Here is a 15,047-nt window from a genome sequence, read left to right as displayed (position 1 = left end):
TTTAAATAACTTTATAGGGTAGATTGCAGAGCGGGATCTCTAGAATAAACAGGGTGATCCGGAAGTCCCGCATACCACCCGCACCAGCAACAAGCATCACACCTGTGATATTTTGAATTTAGACAAAGACCTGAAATTTTGTGAATTCTTTCAGGACAAAGAACACAATTTCTTAGATGCTTCATAATTTCAAGACAAATTGCAAGATCGCTACGGACTGAAGGGTTGGTTCGGGACTTTTGGATCACCCTGAATTATCTCTAAGCGTAGCTTTTGTAGCCCCTCTGCCGGAAAGGCATACATCAATTACCATGTGAGCCCTGTTTTCCATATGAATCCATGCTTCTGGGGCTCATGCGGAAATCGAGATACGCCCTTACGCCGAAGGAGCGTCGATTTCGGCGTGATTTGTGACTCTCGGTGTTTTCTGTTGCGGCAGGAGGGGACGATCGGGCACGACCTGATCGTGAAGCCGGTGCCGGCGCATCTGCGGAAGCACCAGGCGGGCGGCGCCCGGGACGAGGGGCGCTCCGAGCCGGAGTTCCAGAACGGAACCGAGGATTCCGACGACAACGACGAGGTCTTCCTCACCAAGGAAGTCCGCCGCGGCGAGGATGTCGCCGTCGAGTCCGGCTTCCCGCTCAAGTCCTCGCTGGACCTCGACGACTTCCAGCACAAGCACATCGTCTACAGGCGACAGAGCAATCACAGCAACCACTTCGGCGATTACGGTAAGTACCCATTCGAAAAGAGTAATACACAAAGTAGGCCAAATTTAATGAAACAAAGCACGAGGAAATGGACAGCCACACCGAAAAAAAATGTTTGATAGAACTTAGTATTCCTTCACGCTGTCTTTAATATAGCGTGAATTCAAAGTCGATTCTGCTAGAGGAATGGTTACCTAAACCTGTATATAGTAACGTGCAGAATTGGCTCCGAATTGACTCTGTGTGAAGTACAGCGTGAAGGAATGGTAAATTCTGCCAATCTTTCTTGCAGTGCAAGGCTAAAAACAAACAAACAGAATGCCTGGGACGTTTCGGGGTGGTACCAGACCTCTCCTTGACCAGGATACAAAAAGTATGAAAATTTAAAAATCAAAAACACCTCATACCTTCATTTTTGGAACTTTATTTTCGTTATCATTTATGAGGGTCTAAGAGTTTTCTTGATTTTTAAACTTTCGTGGTTTTTTTTCTGTTTGAGAGGAAGGGGTTGAAACCACCCTTAAACGTCCCAGGCCTTCTGTTGGTTTATTTTAAAGGTTGCTCAATTTCTTGTGTTCCGTCGCATTGGAAAATGGGACTGCATTTTGCAATTAGGAACTACAATATCTGGCTCATCCGTAGAAACACTTATTTGCATAGGGAAACTGATGGTACATACGTTGTTTCTAAACTAAGCTACAAATTGTCGTTTCTACTTGCAAAATGCAGTCCATATCATCCCTCGGCTCAGCCATGTGAGTGATGCATATGTATTCATGAATTTTCCTTAACCCCAGTCGCACAGAATCCGTCCTTCGAATCGGGGGACAAAACAGAAAGAGAGAAGAAGGAAGAGAGAGAGGAAGAAAAAGAGCTCTTTTTTTTATGTCATGTTTTTTTTATCTTTACTTACTTTATTCTTTCTCATCTTTAACCTAATTACTAACAAGTAAATGGCCAAAGTTGCTAAAAAACCGCTATGAAATAAACGAATACAACAAACAACAACCTCTTTCTCCTCTTCTCTTTCTTAATATTCCTCTTTTTCCTCCTATTCTTCTCTCTCTTTCTTATAATTTTTCCTATTTTTCGTATTATTTTCCTTCCTTTTCTTCTTTTCTTTTTTAAGCTTAACCATCGTTGTTCCTCAAGAGGACTAATTAAGTTTTTTTATCTTTTTCTCTTGCAGCATTTATGGAGCCAGATGACCTGCCCAATAGTAAAAGTAGAACGAAACGATGGCTGAGGGAAAAGCGAGAAGCCCCTTATGTCATTTATCCAGAAATTTTAGTCATTGTCGATTATGATGGCTATAGGTAAGTTTACTTGATGAATAATTGACGAACGAATCGCTCGAATCTATGAATATTGTAAGATATGGATGGCCAAGGTGCGAAACCACATACTCCCATTTGTGACGGTGCAGACTTCCTGTCATATTTTAATATTTATTTGAAAACTAGTCAATGTAATTTCTTGAAAAACTTCGTAGATTTTTCCTCCCCTTCTAACAGAACATTCTGTGTGAATCTTAAGCTTGAGAGTTGGCTTGTTTCTCTGCGAAAAAATAAAGTAGGAGCGAAAATTCCGAAAAACCGCAGTGGACATACGTGGTTTCGCACTTTGCCCATCGATATCCTCCATCCATCATAACCTAATGGAAAATATACCTACTTAACTCATACCTGAGGTATATTTCTGGAAACCTATTGGAACTCCGCCCTTTCGCTGAATCCTTTTGGTATGGATATTATCGTTGACAATGTTTTTATTCAATGTGCAAATTTGTCAATTTCCTATGAAAATAGGACAATGAGCAAGTTATGCAATTTCGTGATTACACATATTTACAGACGCAGTGTTTTGATGGGAGATTTTAAAAAGTTGTCTTTCTCGAATAAAAACCCATCGATTTATCGCCATTAATCGATTGGTATGATACGGGCATGCAGCATAGTCGAAAACCATTAGAGATAATAATGATTGAATTTTCTCTAACTATTAGTTTGAATTTCCCCTACTTGATAGTCATTTGTCAATCTTTTGATTTCAGATTACACGGAGGTGATAATGCTCAGATCAAAAGGTATTTCGTGTCATTTTGGAATGGGGTTGATCTCAGGTATAAGCTTCTCAAAGGTCCAAAAATACGAATTAGTATAGCTGGAATTATTATTTCAAGGGTAAGTTGACAAATTAGAAATACTCTTTCTTCTGAAAGCAGTTTATTTCATTACAGTAACGGTAACGATAAAAAAAATAGAATAGTGCTCCTGGTAGAAAATAAAAAGAAACGATTCTAGAAACAATGACAAGTTCCGGGAACATTAAAAAATGTATATGATACATAAAAGTAATATAAAATTAAAATTCGAGTATTAAACAAATCCTTAAAAAAATAAATACTTCATGGTTTAAGGTATAGTGGTAAACTGTTACGGCATATGCAAAAATATGGGTATAATCTGACATTTAACAGAGAACATTGGGTTTATCATCTGAATTCAGGCATTTGATTATATGAACACAACACTAGAAGAAGCATGCTTCAAAAGCATCAAGTTTTATCACATAAAAAAGCTGAAGCAATTCTGAGTGAATCTTACCAACATGCATTATATGAATGAAAAATAGTTCAATACGATGAAAACTTAACGCGGCGCACCCGCAGCAAAAATTTAAGTAAAATAATGATGATAAAAAAGCGAAGTATCTATTAAGAAAATTCAAACGTAAAAAAGGGTTTACATGGACCACGTGTTGTACTGATCTAAGGATAGTAATTTCACAGGTCAGCATCAATACATCCTTAAAGACGAATAACGAAGAGAATGAAACGTCAAGGTATGGGACAACAAAGTGCTAAAATAGCTAAAATATCCTTCTTATTTCAACAAAAATAATAAATTCACTTCGGATTAAAAAAATGTTTTTTACTTCAAGAATTTTTGATTAGCTTAAACATTATTATCTTCATTTTTCTTGTTTTATAAATCTTCAAGATTGTTTGTGATTCAAACAATAGTTATTTCGCCATCTATTAAATTTAAGTGGAAACTTTTTATTAGACAAGGAGTCTAAGACAACAAAAGGGACCTTTAAGAGAAACTCAAAAGGTTTAAAAAGTGCTCTTCAATGTTGCAAAAGTGTGTGATCGATGACACACTTATGTGCAAAATCACACAACACGTGTTTTATAGAGATAGATTTGTTTTTTACTTTGATGAAAACAGTTTTGTCATCAATGACAACTTTTCTGGTTCATTCAAATAAAAAAAAAATCCAGTAGGAAAAAAGTGTGAAAAAGCAATTGCCCACAGAAAATTGTGATTGAATGAAAAACCATACAACAATTGGACCGCGTTAAGAAGAAAGGAACCAAACCACATCAGCTATAGTCAAATTCAACAGGGCAATTTAATTTTTCACATTATAAGGGTTGAGCAGATTTTTGTGCAAATTTCAGTGAATTTTCCGAAAATAAGAAGAAAATTCCTTGAAATTTTCCAAAAAAATCCGCATAAACATTCTCTTGTAAAATATAAAATTGCCCAGTTACATTTGGCAATAGCGGATGTGGCTTGGTTCCTTTCTGCTAAACACGGTTCAATTAACCATTATCACGAGCGCGCCCTTGAACGACGATCTCAAGCAATAGGTTTCATACCGGCATCTTCATCAGTCTCGATACCGACCTCCTCGTATAGGGTCTTCTTGGGTTTGGGGTAATTTTCCAGGATGGAGTTGAGGATATCCGTGCATATCCGTTTCCGCTTCCTGTACTCTTTGACGACCTTCTCGGCCTCCTTCTTGATGGCCTCCCGGTCCTTGGCCGAGATCTGGACGCGGCTCGAGGAGAGGTCGCTCAGCCGCTTCTCGAGCTTCTCCACGGAGGCCCGCACCTCCGCCAGCTGGGCCTCCGCCTCCTCGGTCGTCAGCGCCGACTGGAGGTCGCGGTGCTTCGCTTCCGAGGACTTCAGCTCCGTCTCCACGGATTTCAGGTTGTCCGTCAGCGTGTTGATCTGAAATTACCGTCCGAGTTATATTAAGCATCACAGCAGGTCGATTATTGAAATTGATAGACAAAGCTATGGACAAAGAAGACAAAAGGGATATGCAGGGACCCTATTGGTGGAAGCGGGTGATTACGATGGACAAAGGACGTAGGTGATAGACTAACTAACGGCAACCGACGAGAGACCCGATAATTAGTCCATCATTTTCTTCCTTAGTCCATAGGAGTCACCCGTTTCCACCAATAGGATCGCTTCTTACTCTCTATGTCGTCTTTGTCGATCGCTTTGTCTATTAATTTCAATAATCAGTCCGCTGGGGGGAAAAAACACATTGTATCTAGAGTCCAGACTCTTAAAAACATCGACAAGAAAAAGTACTCTTGATTCAATCGGAATCTCGCTTAAATCAAGAACCAAGCCTCTTCATTTAAGCGGATTTCGTTTTGATTCAAGCAAAAATCCGATTGAATCAAGAGTATGTTTCATTGTCAATGTTTTCAAGGGTTTGGACTCTAGACCCAATGTGTTTTTTTTTTTCCAGTGATCCGGATGATATATTTCGAGAGTGTTCCCTAAAATTGCGGGGGGAATACGTGGCAAATTTCAAGAAAATGGGCAGGTTGCGCTGATCACAGAATCGTGTATTGATGCTTGATTCTTGCAGATTAGCTAAAAATAATCAGATCTGTCCAAACCGCAACTTTCTACGCTCAATATTAACCGAGATAGCGCCCTTTGAAAAGTCGGGTTTTTGACGTCATCCACCGCGGTAGTGACGCCCTTGGTTTCTTCCATCTTGTTTTCATCAGTCGGTGCGACGCATATTAGCACTGGTTACTCAACGTGAAACTCGAATGAATGATGTTAGCGCCTGCAAGACTGTGGGAACACTTCACGCATTGCGCCAAACAGTGCTGTCGGGAGGAACGAGTATTAGCGCCTACAAGACTGCATGGGTACTTCTCGCATTGCGCTAAAAGCAGTGCAATCGGTCAGCTGGCGTGAAACGCATATTAGCGCCTACAGGACTTCGAGTTCAGTCGGTGTTACGCACATTTGCACTGGTTACTAAACTTGAAATTTGGATGAAAACAAGGTGGAAGGAACCAAGGATGTTATTACTGCGGTGGATGACGCCAAAGGGCGATATCTGGGTTAATATTGAACGTAGAAAGTTGCGGTTTGGACAGATCTTATTATTTTTAGCTAATCTACAAGACTACAGCATTAAAAGACGATTCTGTGACCAGCGCAACTGACCGATTCCCTCCTTTTGAGACAGCACAAGATGAAAAATAATAACTTTAAGAATTTCTGATCCGCCATAAGCACTGGCCAAAACTATGTGAACCGTTATATGAAAATTTGCCAATTGAAAAAACACAATTTCCTTTTGACTCCTGGGTAATTTTACGTTTTTTTCCTGGCCTCTCCCTGATGGACTTTTAGACATGCTACAAATTTAAGCATACACTGATCAAAATATTTGTGTTCTTGTGTCACTTTTGGTTAATGTAGGAAGTGGAACACAAACTAATCCAACTTTGTGTTGATTTCGGTGGATTTTGTGTTCAAGATAGGAACTCCAATGTAGCTCCTATCTGACTCTTGGGAGAAAGAAATAGCTCCCAGTAAAAATTCTAAGAAAAGAGAGAGGAAGACAAAAGGAAGGCAACAAGTGTAGGTGGCTACCGCGCCGACTAGCTAACAGCTGTCACACAGTGGATCGAGTCAACTAGAAAGGTCAAACATGAATTTTTTTTACTAAAACTGCAAATTTTGATGTTTATTTCATCACGTTTTAAATTTCAATGGGTGCTTTCAGAAGAAAATTTCACAAGGAAACCAATGGAACCACTTTAAGAACCTCAAAATTGTATAAGTGGTTCCATTGGTTTCCTTGTGAAATTTTCTTCTGAAAGCATCCACTGAAATTTAAAACGTGATGAAATAAACATGAAAATTTGCAGTTTTGGTCAATTAGAAAGGTCGAACATGAATTTTTTTACTAAAACTGCAAATTTTGATGTTTATTTCATCACGTTTTAAATTTCAATGGGTGCTTTCAGAAGGAAATTTCACAAGGAAACCAATGGAACCACTTATAGAACCTCGAAGTTTTGTAAAAACGGAGTTATAAGCGTTTAAAGTTTCCAAATTTTGTCCGACCTCTCCGATTGTCTCGATCCACAGTGCGTCACCGAGACAAATTTCGCTCTTTTTCATGCAAATCTCCGGCTCGCGTGTCTCGACCGCGAAATTCGCCCGGCAAATTAAGACGTAAATAGGATCCACTCCGCATGTAATGGTTCACTAAAACCACTCAACTCGATAGAAAAATTCAATGTACGTACGCGGTTTCGCATGAAATGCGAAATGAAGTTACTCTTACCTGCGCATCGAGATCTTTGAGCTCGTTATCCAGGCCCTGGGAGTTATTGGCCGTTTCCGGCTGAACAATGCAGAACACTTTCTGCTTCCCGTAGAGCTTCTCGCGGACTTTTTTCTTCTCGACGAGCGAGTCGAGGGCCTTCTGAACGGCCGTCTTCCCGAACTCCTTGTGCAGGTTCATCGTGATGTCCGTCGCGCTGTATGGCCGGTTCGTGTCGCTCAGGTACTTGAGCACCGCGTCTTCCTCCTTCGTCATCCTTCAAACGACCTGGAGGCAAAAAGCGTTGCGTCAGCGCGAACCTTGCGTCGCCCGGATTTGGAGGATGTGTGATAGAGTAGGACTGATGAGGGGTCGTTCAAGTGTTGCACGAGCAGGGAGATAAGTTTTCTTGAATTTTAAAATTACTCGACTTCTTCTTTTTCTTTATTTTTTTTTAATTCCTCGATAAACACATTACAAGAAAGGAGCGGAAATACAAGTGAAATAAGAGCAAGTGCAAGAGGAGCGGGCAAGAGCGGTAACAAAAGAAAATAAGTATTCATTATCAGCATCAAGTAAAAGAAAGAAAACACAATATAATGCACTAGAAATAAGAATGCTCAGAGGCCCGGGCGCGGTGTGGCAATTCTACTGGTAAAAAAAAAGAAAAATAGTTGAATAAAAAATTAGTTGACTGTATACGCTGACATTTCACAGAATTTGAACATTAAGCTCCTTGATTTCCCCTTGACTTTCCAACGCTTTGTTTTTGGCATAATTTCTTATTTAATTCTATCCACGAGAAATTTTGAGCACAAAGTCTCTTAAAATGGGAAAAATGCAATATTTTGGCTAAGAGGAAGAACTTCGGGGCTTTGTAGCAAAATGCCCCCACTTTTCAGGGTCAGGCAAAAGCCCCTGAATTTTCCAGGTTTTCCTTGAATTTTCAAGAACTTTTCTTCATCCTGATGAGGCAAGTGGGGGTGATCTCTAATAAAAAATCAATTTTCCCACCATATGATAAATTATAAATCCATAAAATCATTAACAGAGCGACTACGGAAAATTTTCTGACATCTGCAATCATTTTACATGCGAAAAACAGTCGAAAAATTTCTTCTAAAAAATTTTGCACTTGCGCCCTTTTGCAACTGAACGGTCCAAACAAGCGAATTTAGGACTGACAGTGAGCCATACTCATGAATTTGGTACTACGCGGCTATTGCGGAATGCGAGGCTTGCATGGATCTGGGTTGATGACTGATAAAGGAGGAATGATGGATGATGAATGAAATGAGTTCAAGCTGTAGCTGTGAGACTGTAACTGGTGTTTTTTTGATTGACAGGGTCGGGATGCGACGCCCTATTTGGAGCGGAATCGTGTCGGACGCGACGCCATAGATTCCGCCGCTGCGCTCACAGACATGGGCAAATATTTGTTCAGAGAAAGAAGACTGCCTGTATATGATATTGCAGTAGCTATAACTAAGTAAGCATACATTCACACCACTCTAGCTTCTAGTGTTTAGATATAAGCCAGTCACATATTTCCACCTTTCGTCTTATAAGTTTGACGGAATGGAGTGCACCCGCGTTCTGATGCACTGGAAAAATGTTAAATTTTTTTTCCAAATTGAAAAAAAATTCTTTTTGATTAAAACCAAATTTGAAGGGTATAGAATATGTTTGCTGAGTTGAAAAAATTTGTTAAACTGCAATTTTTTTCCCAAGATTCAAATGAGTTATTTTTTATTCAGAGGAAAATTATGTTTCTAATCAATTATAGCAAATATGCATTTCTTTGAATGGATCAAATGCATTTGAATTAGAAAGAAAAAGAAAAAAAAAGAGAAAAAAAATAGTCAAATCAACAGACGTAAAGAAATGACCTTTTTTCCATATAATTATCTTTGAAAAGTTGTTTCTATAACTTGTGTCTATCTTTTGTTACTTTTTGCATTTCGTAACCTATGGAAATGAAGCACGGATGTTTTCACTAGGTATGGTTTTGTTACATTAATTATATAGTCATATATTTTAGTAATTTTCATTACACTACGAGTTTCTTATTTTTAAGAGATTTTAAGAAAGGAACAAAACTGATTACTCTTCAGTTGCATCATTTTTATACTTGATTGTGTATGAAGGTGTGTTTTTCACCGTTTTTACGATGTAGATGTACTCTTGTGCGTATAGGTAGGTACACTTCAGCCTGACAAGAAAACTTATTCGTAAGCGACATAAAATAACAACTTCGAGAACGGATTGATTTAGTAGGAAATGAGACAGACTGACGATTGACACCCAACACCAGAAGCTATCTGACGTTATACCAATTATTTTGACTGAATGTCCAGTCTTGATTATTCAGAGGTAGTTCGTTATTTTGGGAGTGTATACCATTATGGATGGCAATATGAGCTACTAAAATAAGGAATTTGCCATGCTTTTTCTCTGAACCTGGGGAAACTGGGGCCTCCCAGGAAAAAAACTTGACGGACTGAACGATTGGTTCATGCACATGCACAACTGCACGTTAACGTACGCTAAATTGTTGTAGTTAGACTTCATTTACACAGCTTTTGCACTCAAAGAAATTTTGAACCATGACCTTTCACTCACGATGAGCATTTCAGCACATCAACTTGGCACGACTTTCTGCGGAGACTTATTCATCTTTGCCATCACGAGAAACAGCGTCTTTACAAGAGGGGTTCTGGAGTAATTTTGAGATAATTTTTGTTGATGGTAAATTAAATAGTTCTGCTCTCTCAGTGTTATAATTTTGAGGGACAATTTGACAAATATTTCTCGATGACACGTCTAGAGAACTGAAAAATAAGATTTTTCCGGAATAATCCTTGTCGTAGCTTAGTTTTGAAATAATCATACAGTGCATGATACTCATTGCAGCATCCATGAATCGGACTTCTGGACTGGATCAAGGACATTTTCAATCTATCTTCCTGACAATCACTACTAAAGACTTGAACGCTCTGTCGTAAAGCTAACTTATCACTGAAAAAATTTAGGTTACACCGAAAGAAGTGATATCAAGCTGACGTCTATTTTCAAGATGACCACAGATATTCAGAATTGAAAAATCCTAACTTTTCCAAACTTTTCCCGATCAACTTAGAGGATAATTTCTCTCCTCTAGAGACAAACATGAGACGTTAGATAAAAATTTTAAGAATTTTCCAATTTGCTAAAAGGGCAAGCTTAAAATATGAGATACAACTCTTGAAAATTCGCCATTTCCATTAACGCAATTTTTTCCTGATTTGGAAATCAATTTGCTCTGAATCCTTGGATCTGGTTTTTCTAACCTTATTTTCCTTGACTCTTCTCGGGTCTCCCTGATTGTGGCCACCCTGTATTTCATTTCACCAAAAGACATTCTGAATCCCTGATTGTGGCCACCGGCCACCCTGTATTCCATTTCACCAAAAGACATTCTAAATAACCTAACGTTTTTCGGTATCGAACTGATTATGTGTTATGCATCATTTTGTGTTATTTGCTGTACTAATGGTGTTTTTTCAGAGGAATAATCCCTCCAATGACTAAACCTTCCTAACTAGTGTCTGTTGAAGCTTATGCTGACTTACGGATCTTGAGTTTGCAGACAAGGACTTGACCTAACTGAAGACTGCTCGACAATAGAAAGCTTCTCTGTTCCAGAGACAAAATCGACAACCATCTTACAAGTTATTCAAAAATGTTTATTGATAAAATTTCGGGTACAATACCTGACGCATTAAAGCTTAAAAAGCGGTCGTGCTTAGGGAAGAACGTCGTATGAACATCCGAGCATTGCCAAAATCCCCCGGATAAAAATTTATATTTGAGGAAAGTTATGCATATTTATCCTTGCCATTTTCAGATCTTATAGATTAAATGGTGAACAAAACTGTCTGAAAAATTTGAAGAAAACTATTCATCATTTTCTCCGTGAATTTGTTTTCAATTGGAGGGGATATGGCAACGTCGGAGGGCTTATACCACTTTCTTCATAGCATGCTTGAGGACTTTTGAAGAAATGTCCTAAAATTAAAAATTGTCAATTGACCGATCGACTATAGAACCGTTCTCCAGAATGTAGGATATCTACCTCAGTGGTATAATCACGAAAGTAAACATACAGCGGTACTTCGGGTTTGATTTTTTCTTCTTTCTTCGTATCTTATTTTCTTTCAATCTATGACACGGCGTTAAAGATACGTATTTACATGCTTTGAAAAACGCGCTAAAATATTCAGGAATTAGTAACGGGTACAACAACTTTAGTCGCAATCTGGACAGCAAAACCCGGAAAACCGTGATAGACCCCGATGCCCTTACATCACCGCTACGCGGGGCGAAAAGAGCATATCTACATGGACTTCCTACCGCAAATAGGCTCTTGTTCAGATCGGCGGTCGGCCTAAAAACGAGGTGCGGGTCACTGGATCTCGAACTTACGGCGTTGCCTTTGTGCGAGGATCGGCCGGGGTCGCGAGCAGGAATTTCGGGAAAACTTTGTCCAGGGCGGCAACACTGTCGACACACCGATCGTGCAGCCAACAGCAATCGCAAGGCTGCAGTCAGAGGCCACCGGCGGCCAAAGGGCCACGAGTTCGCACCCGAACCCGATCGCGAGCGGGTGGCCGCTTTACGGAACGCAACCCGACGCACAAGGGACAAAACACGGTCGGAAAAGGGAAAAAATGGGACCTGATGTTTCTGGACTTCGGAGGGGAAAAACTGCAGTAGGGTCCATTATACAGTGCAACGGTGCATTTTTTGACAAAAATGTACCTGTGCAATTTTTGTCCAAAATGTGTCTAATTTTTGCATGAGATCGAAGGAGAAATCAGTGAAAAGGGGGGTGGAAAGTACGATTGAAATGGCGGGTATTATTTTGGTGGAGCGGAGGGGGGCTCTAGAGGTGAGTGACAGAGGGAGGGGGATCCAAAAGTTGGGAAAAATGGGTGACATAATTCGTCAACTTCCAGCCAAAGTATCACAAGCGCCATGCAACGATGCAAAATTTCCGCCGCCATTTTTTTTACAGATAAATTGTTGGTTGAGTCTATTTAAAAATTTCACCGAATTTTACCGGCAGCATGAACAAAATTCAGTGAAATTTTCGGACGGCTTCGTCCAACAATTTCTCTGTAAAAAACTAAAACGGCGCACAGTGGGACGAAATGGGTAAAACCTCGGACATGGGGTGTTCTCATGCTTTGCATAAAGATGTGATGGAATGTGTTCCTAAGGATCCATATTATATGAATCTAGTGTTGGTTTGATGATTTTTTCAAATGCTTTTGCTCCCTGGACTCCTGAAGTTGACATTTTCTGTAACGGCCGATTTTGCTCTGTTTTCTAAGGTCGGTTTCCATACCTGCCTCTTCGAGTGACGATAATTGACACAAATATGAATGCTTGGATCTTATTCTAGAGTGTATGAAGAACATATTTCACTATTAAAAAGTTAAATTTACTCAATTGTATACGTTGTAATGTCTGATCAAAGATGACCCTTCCGAAAATAAGAAAATAAATGTTTGAATAGACTTTTAAAAATTTCGCCGCATTTCGCCGTCCAATCATGCATAAGGCGTGTTCCAGTGATCCCCCAGGATGAGGAATCCGTCGTATTTGGCTGCCGCCAGCTGCCGCTTTGAGAGTTACATCGATTTTTGTCCGAAAAAGTGAGGGCGGAATTCGCTGTTTCTCTACATCTTACTTGATTATCTTGGCGTCTTAATACACTCAGTCGGATTTTCATTTTAAAACTTGATGTACTTACAGTATTTTCATCGTAGAATTCAATTTTGACCTTACTTTTGCCCATTTTTTGGCCAAAATTCATCATTTGATAGGTTCGCGAACTCGCGATCGAGGCGGGGAAACAGAGCTGTTTTTGCTTTTATCTTATATGATTGTTTGGCATTTTAAGGAGAAAATAAAAATGTTGAATGTTCTATCAATACCTTTGAATGAATTATTCATCATAGAAGGGGTTACATCCCCTGACCACTTCGCAGCCCAACCTCCCGAAGCGCTTGGCGCTTCAGGCGTGGTATATATAAAATCCTTTACAAAGCGTTGGAAGTGTCCCAGCTGATTCTGAGATATCGTGATTCGTGATATGAGATGGACCGATTTACCGTGCAATTTAATCTCGTTGTTAGTGTTGATCTTTAATTTTCCGTGTTTCGTGTTGTTCCGTGTTCCGAATTTTCTGTTTGTTTAGATATAATTCCTCAAAAAGGAAGAAATCAAAAGTTCTCGATCCTTAGGACATCCACCGCGAGCTTTTGATTTCAGATCTTCATGAAGGTAGCGGTGTCGATCTTGATGAAAGAGGGTACTACCACAATTAATCGGGGTATTACCACAATGAATTGGGGTGTCACCACAATTAATTGAAATTGTCCATATCATCCAACAGTTGGGACTAAACCCCTATCTCTTTTTTTCAGTGTAGAAGGTAACGGTAATACCATATTTTTTTCATAATCGATATAGAAATATGAGCATTCATTACATTGAGAGATCACATAGTATCGATAAAAATTGCTTCCTCAATGAAAATATCACAGGAAATCAATAGTTGCAACATGAATTGTCAATCGGAACAGATAAAATCTCTGCGTAAATTTTCTTTGTGCATTCCGATCGATTATTGAATAAATCCTTCAAAAGCACGTATGCATGAGAAAAAAATAACAAAATTAAGCTCAAAAATTGGTTCTAAGATGAAAGTATGATCGTGCATCAACGATTCAACACGTATTTTTTACCAGAACGAGTTAATTCTATCTTCGAGTAACTTTTCTTTTCACATTTCTACCTGAAGTTAAAAAAAAAAAAAAAAAAAAAAAAAAAAAAAAAACCAAAGTAGTGTAATTACGTTAACATACAAACAATTCTAATGTCAAAAATGAATTCTACGTTCAAAATACCATGATTGCACCACATTTCAACACGAAATTCCGACAAGAATGAGTAAAATTTATCTTTGAGCAACTTATCTTTTTATTTTTCCGCTGAAAGTTTGAAAACCCACAAAAATCGTGCGTTTGCGTTAACATATCAAGAAAAGTAAGGTCAGAAATGAATTCTACGATCAAAATACCACAAGCCTGCGAAGTTTCAACACGAAATGTCCACAGGAACGAGTGAAATTTATCTTTGAGTAACTTATGTTTTCACGTGTCTACTGAAAGTTAAAAAGAACCCCCAAAATTATGTGTTTCCGTCAATAAAGCAAGTAAAGTAAGGTCAAAAATGAATTCTACGATCAAAATACCATAAGATGCCCAAGTTTCATCACGAAATGCCCATTGGAACGAGTGGAACAGTCGAAACAAGTTGGGGAGCAAGGCGATGACCGGGCATTCCTATGCTTCGCTCCACCGTGCGGCGGTGGAAATTTTTAAACGTCGCTTGGCGCTTGTGATACTTTGGCTGGAAGGTGACAAATTATGTCACCCATTTTTCCCGACTTTTGAACCCCCCTCCCTCTGTCACTCACCTCCAGAACTCCCCTCCCCCCACCAAAAAAGTATCCGCCATGCGAACTTGTGATACTTTGGCCGGAAGGTGACGAATTTATGGCTGACCGCTTTTCGGTAACACAGCAGCACTCGTGAGTAACAATCCCGCTTACTTTCTTTAATCTGCGTTTGGGTCTCCGGGACTTAGAGTCCCTTTATACTGAGAGTCAAGACAATTCGGCTCATGGATGTCACAAACGGGAATAAAGATTACAGAAATTGAACGTTTTTCGTAATCTTTGATCGGCCCATTCTCAAATGCCTTTCTCCGTTCCTCCTCTCATTCCGTTTGTTCCTTGCCGAACCCGTAATTCCCTGGTCCATTCCAGATTATAATCTTTGCAATTGGTGAAAATGTAATATTTATTCCCGTTTGTGACGCTGTGGAGGCCTAAAATAC

General features: G+C 39.4%; 2 protein-coding genes across 4 annotated transcripts in view; one reads left to right on the top strand and one right to left on the bottom strand.

The window, feature by feature from the left end:
* Nucleotides 1–15,047, top strand: part of sona (sol narae) — a 172,296-nt gene that overhangs the window by 122,992 nt on the left and 34,257 nt on the right. For all 3 annotated transcript variants that reach the window (XM_019041957.2, XM_019041946.2, XM_019041966.2), the window contains exons 6-9: nt 440–731; nt 1,900–2,026; nt 2,764–2,893; nt 8,444–8,586. In XM_019041957.2, the coding sequence (XP_018897502.2) occupies nt 440–731; nt 1,900–2,026; nt 2,764–2,893; nt 8,444–8,586 (692 nt within the window). The remainder of the gene's footprint in view (nt 1–439; nt 732–1,899; nt 2,027–2,763; nt 2,894–8,443; nt 8,587–15,047) is intronic.
* The window catches only part of LOC109030819 (homologous-pairing protein 2 homolog), a 58,066-nt gene continuing 45,937 nt past the window's right edge, over nt 2,919–15,047 (bottom strand). The window contains exons 3-4 of the mRNA XM_019041990.2: nt 7,119–7,385; nt 2,919–4,732 (exon numbers count right to left, since the gene is read on the bottom strand). Of these exons, the coding sequence (XP_018897535.2) occupies nt 4,358–4,732; nt 7,119–7,373 (630 nt within the window). The 5' untranslated portion in view covers nt 7,374–7,385 and the 3' untranslated portion in view covers nt 2,919–4,357. The remainder of the gene's footprint in view (nt 4,733–7,118; nt 7,386–15,047) is intronic.

The sequence above is a fragment of the Bemisia tabaci genome, chromosome 5, assembly GCF_918797505.1.
Source record: "Bemisia tabaci chromosome 5, PGI_BMITA_v3".
NCBI classification, from domain to species: Eukaryota; Metazoa; Arthropoda; class Insecta; order Hemiptera; family Aleyrodidae; genus Bemisia; species Bemisia tabaci.
This window is presented reverse-complemented; position numbering and strand designations above follow the sequence as displayed.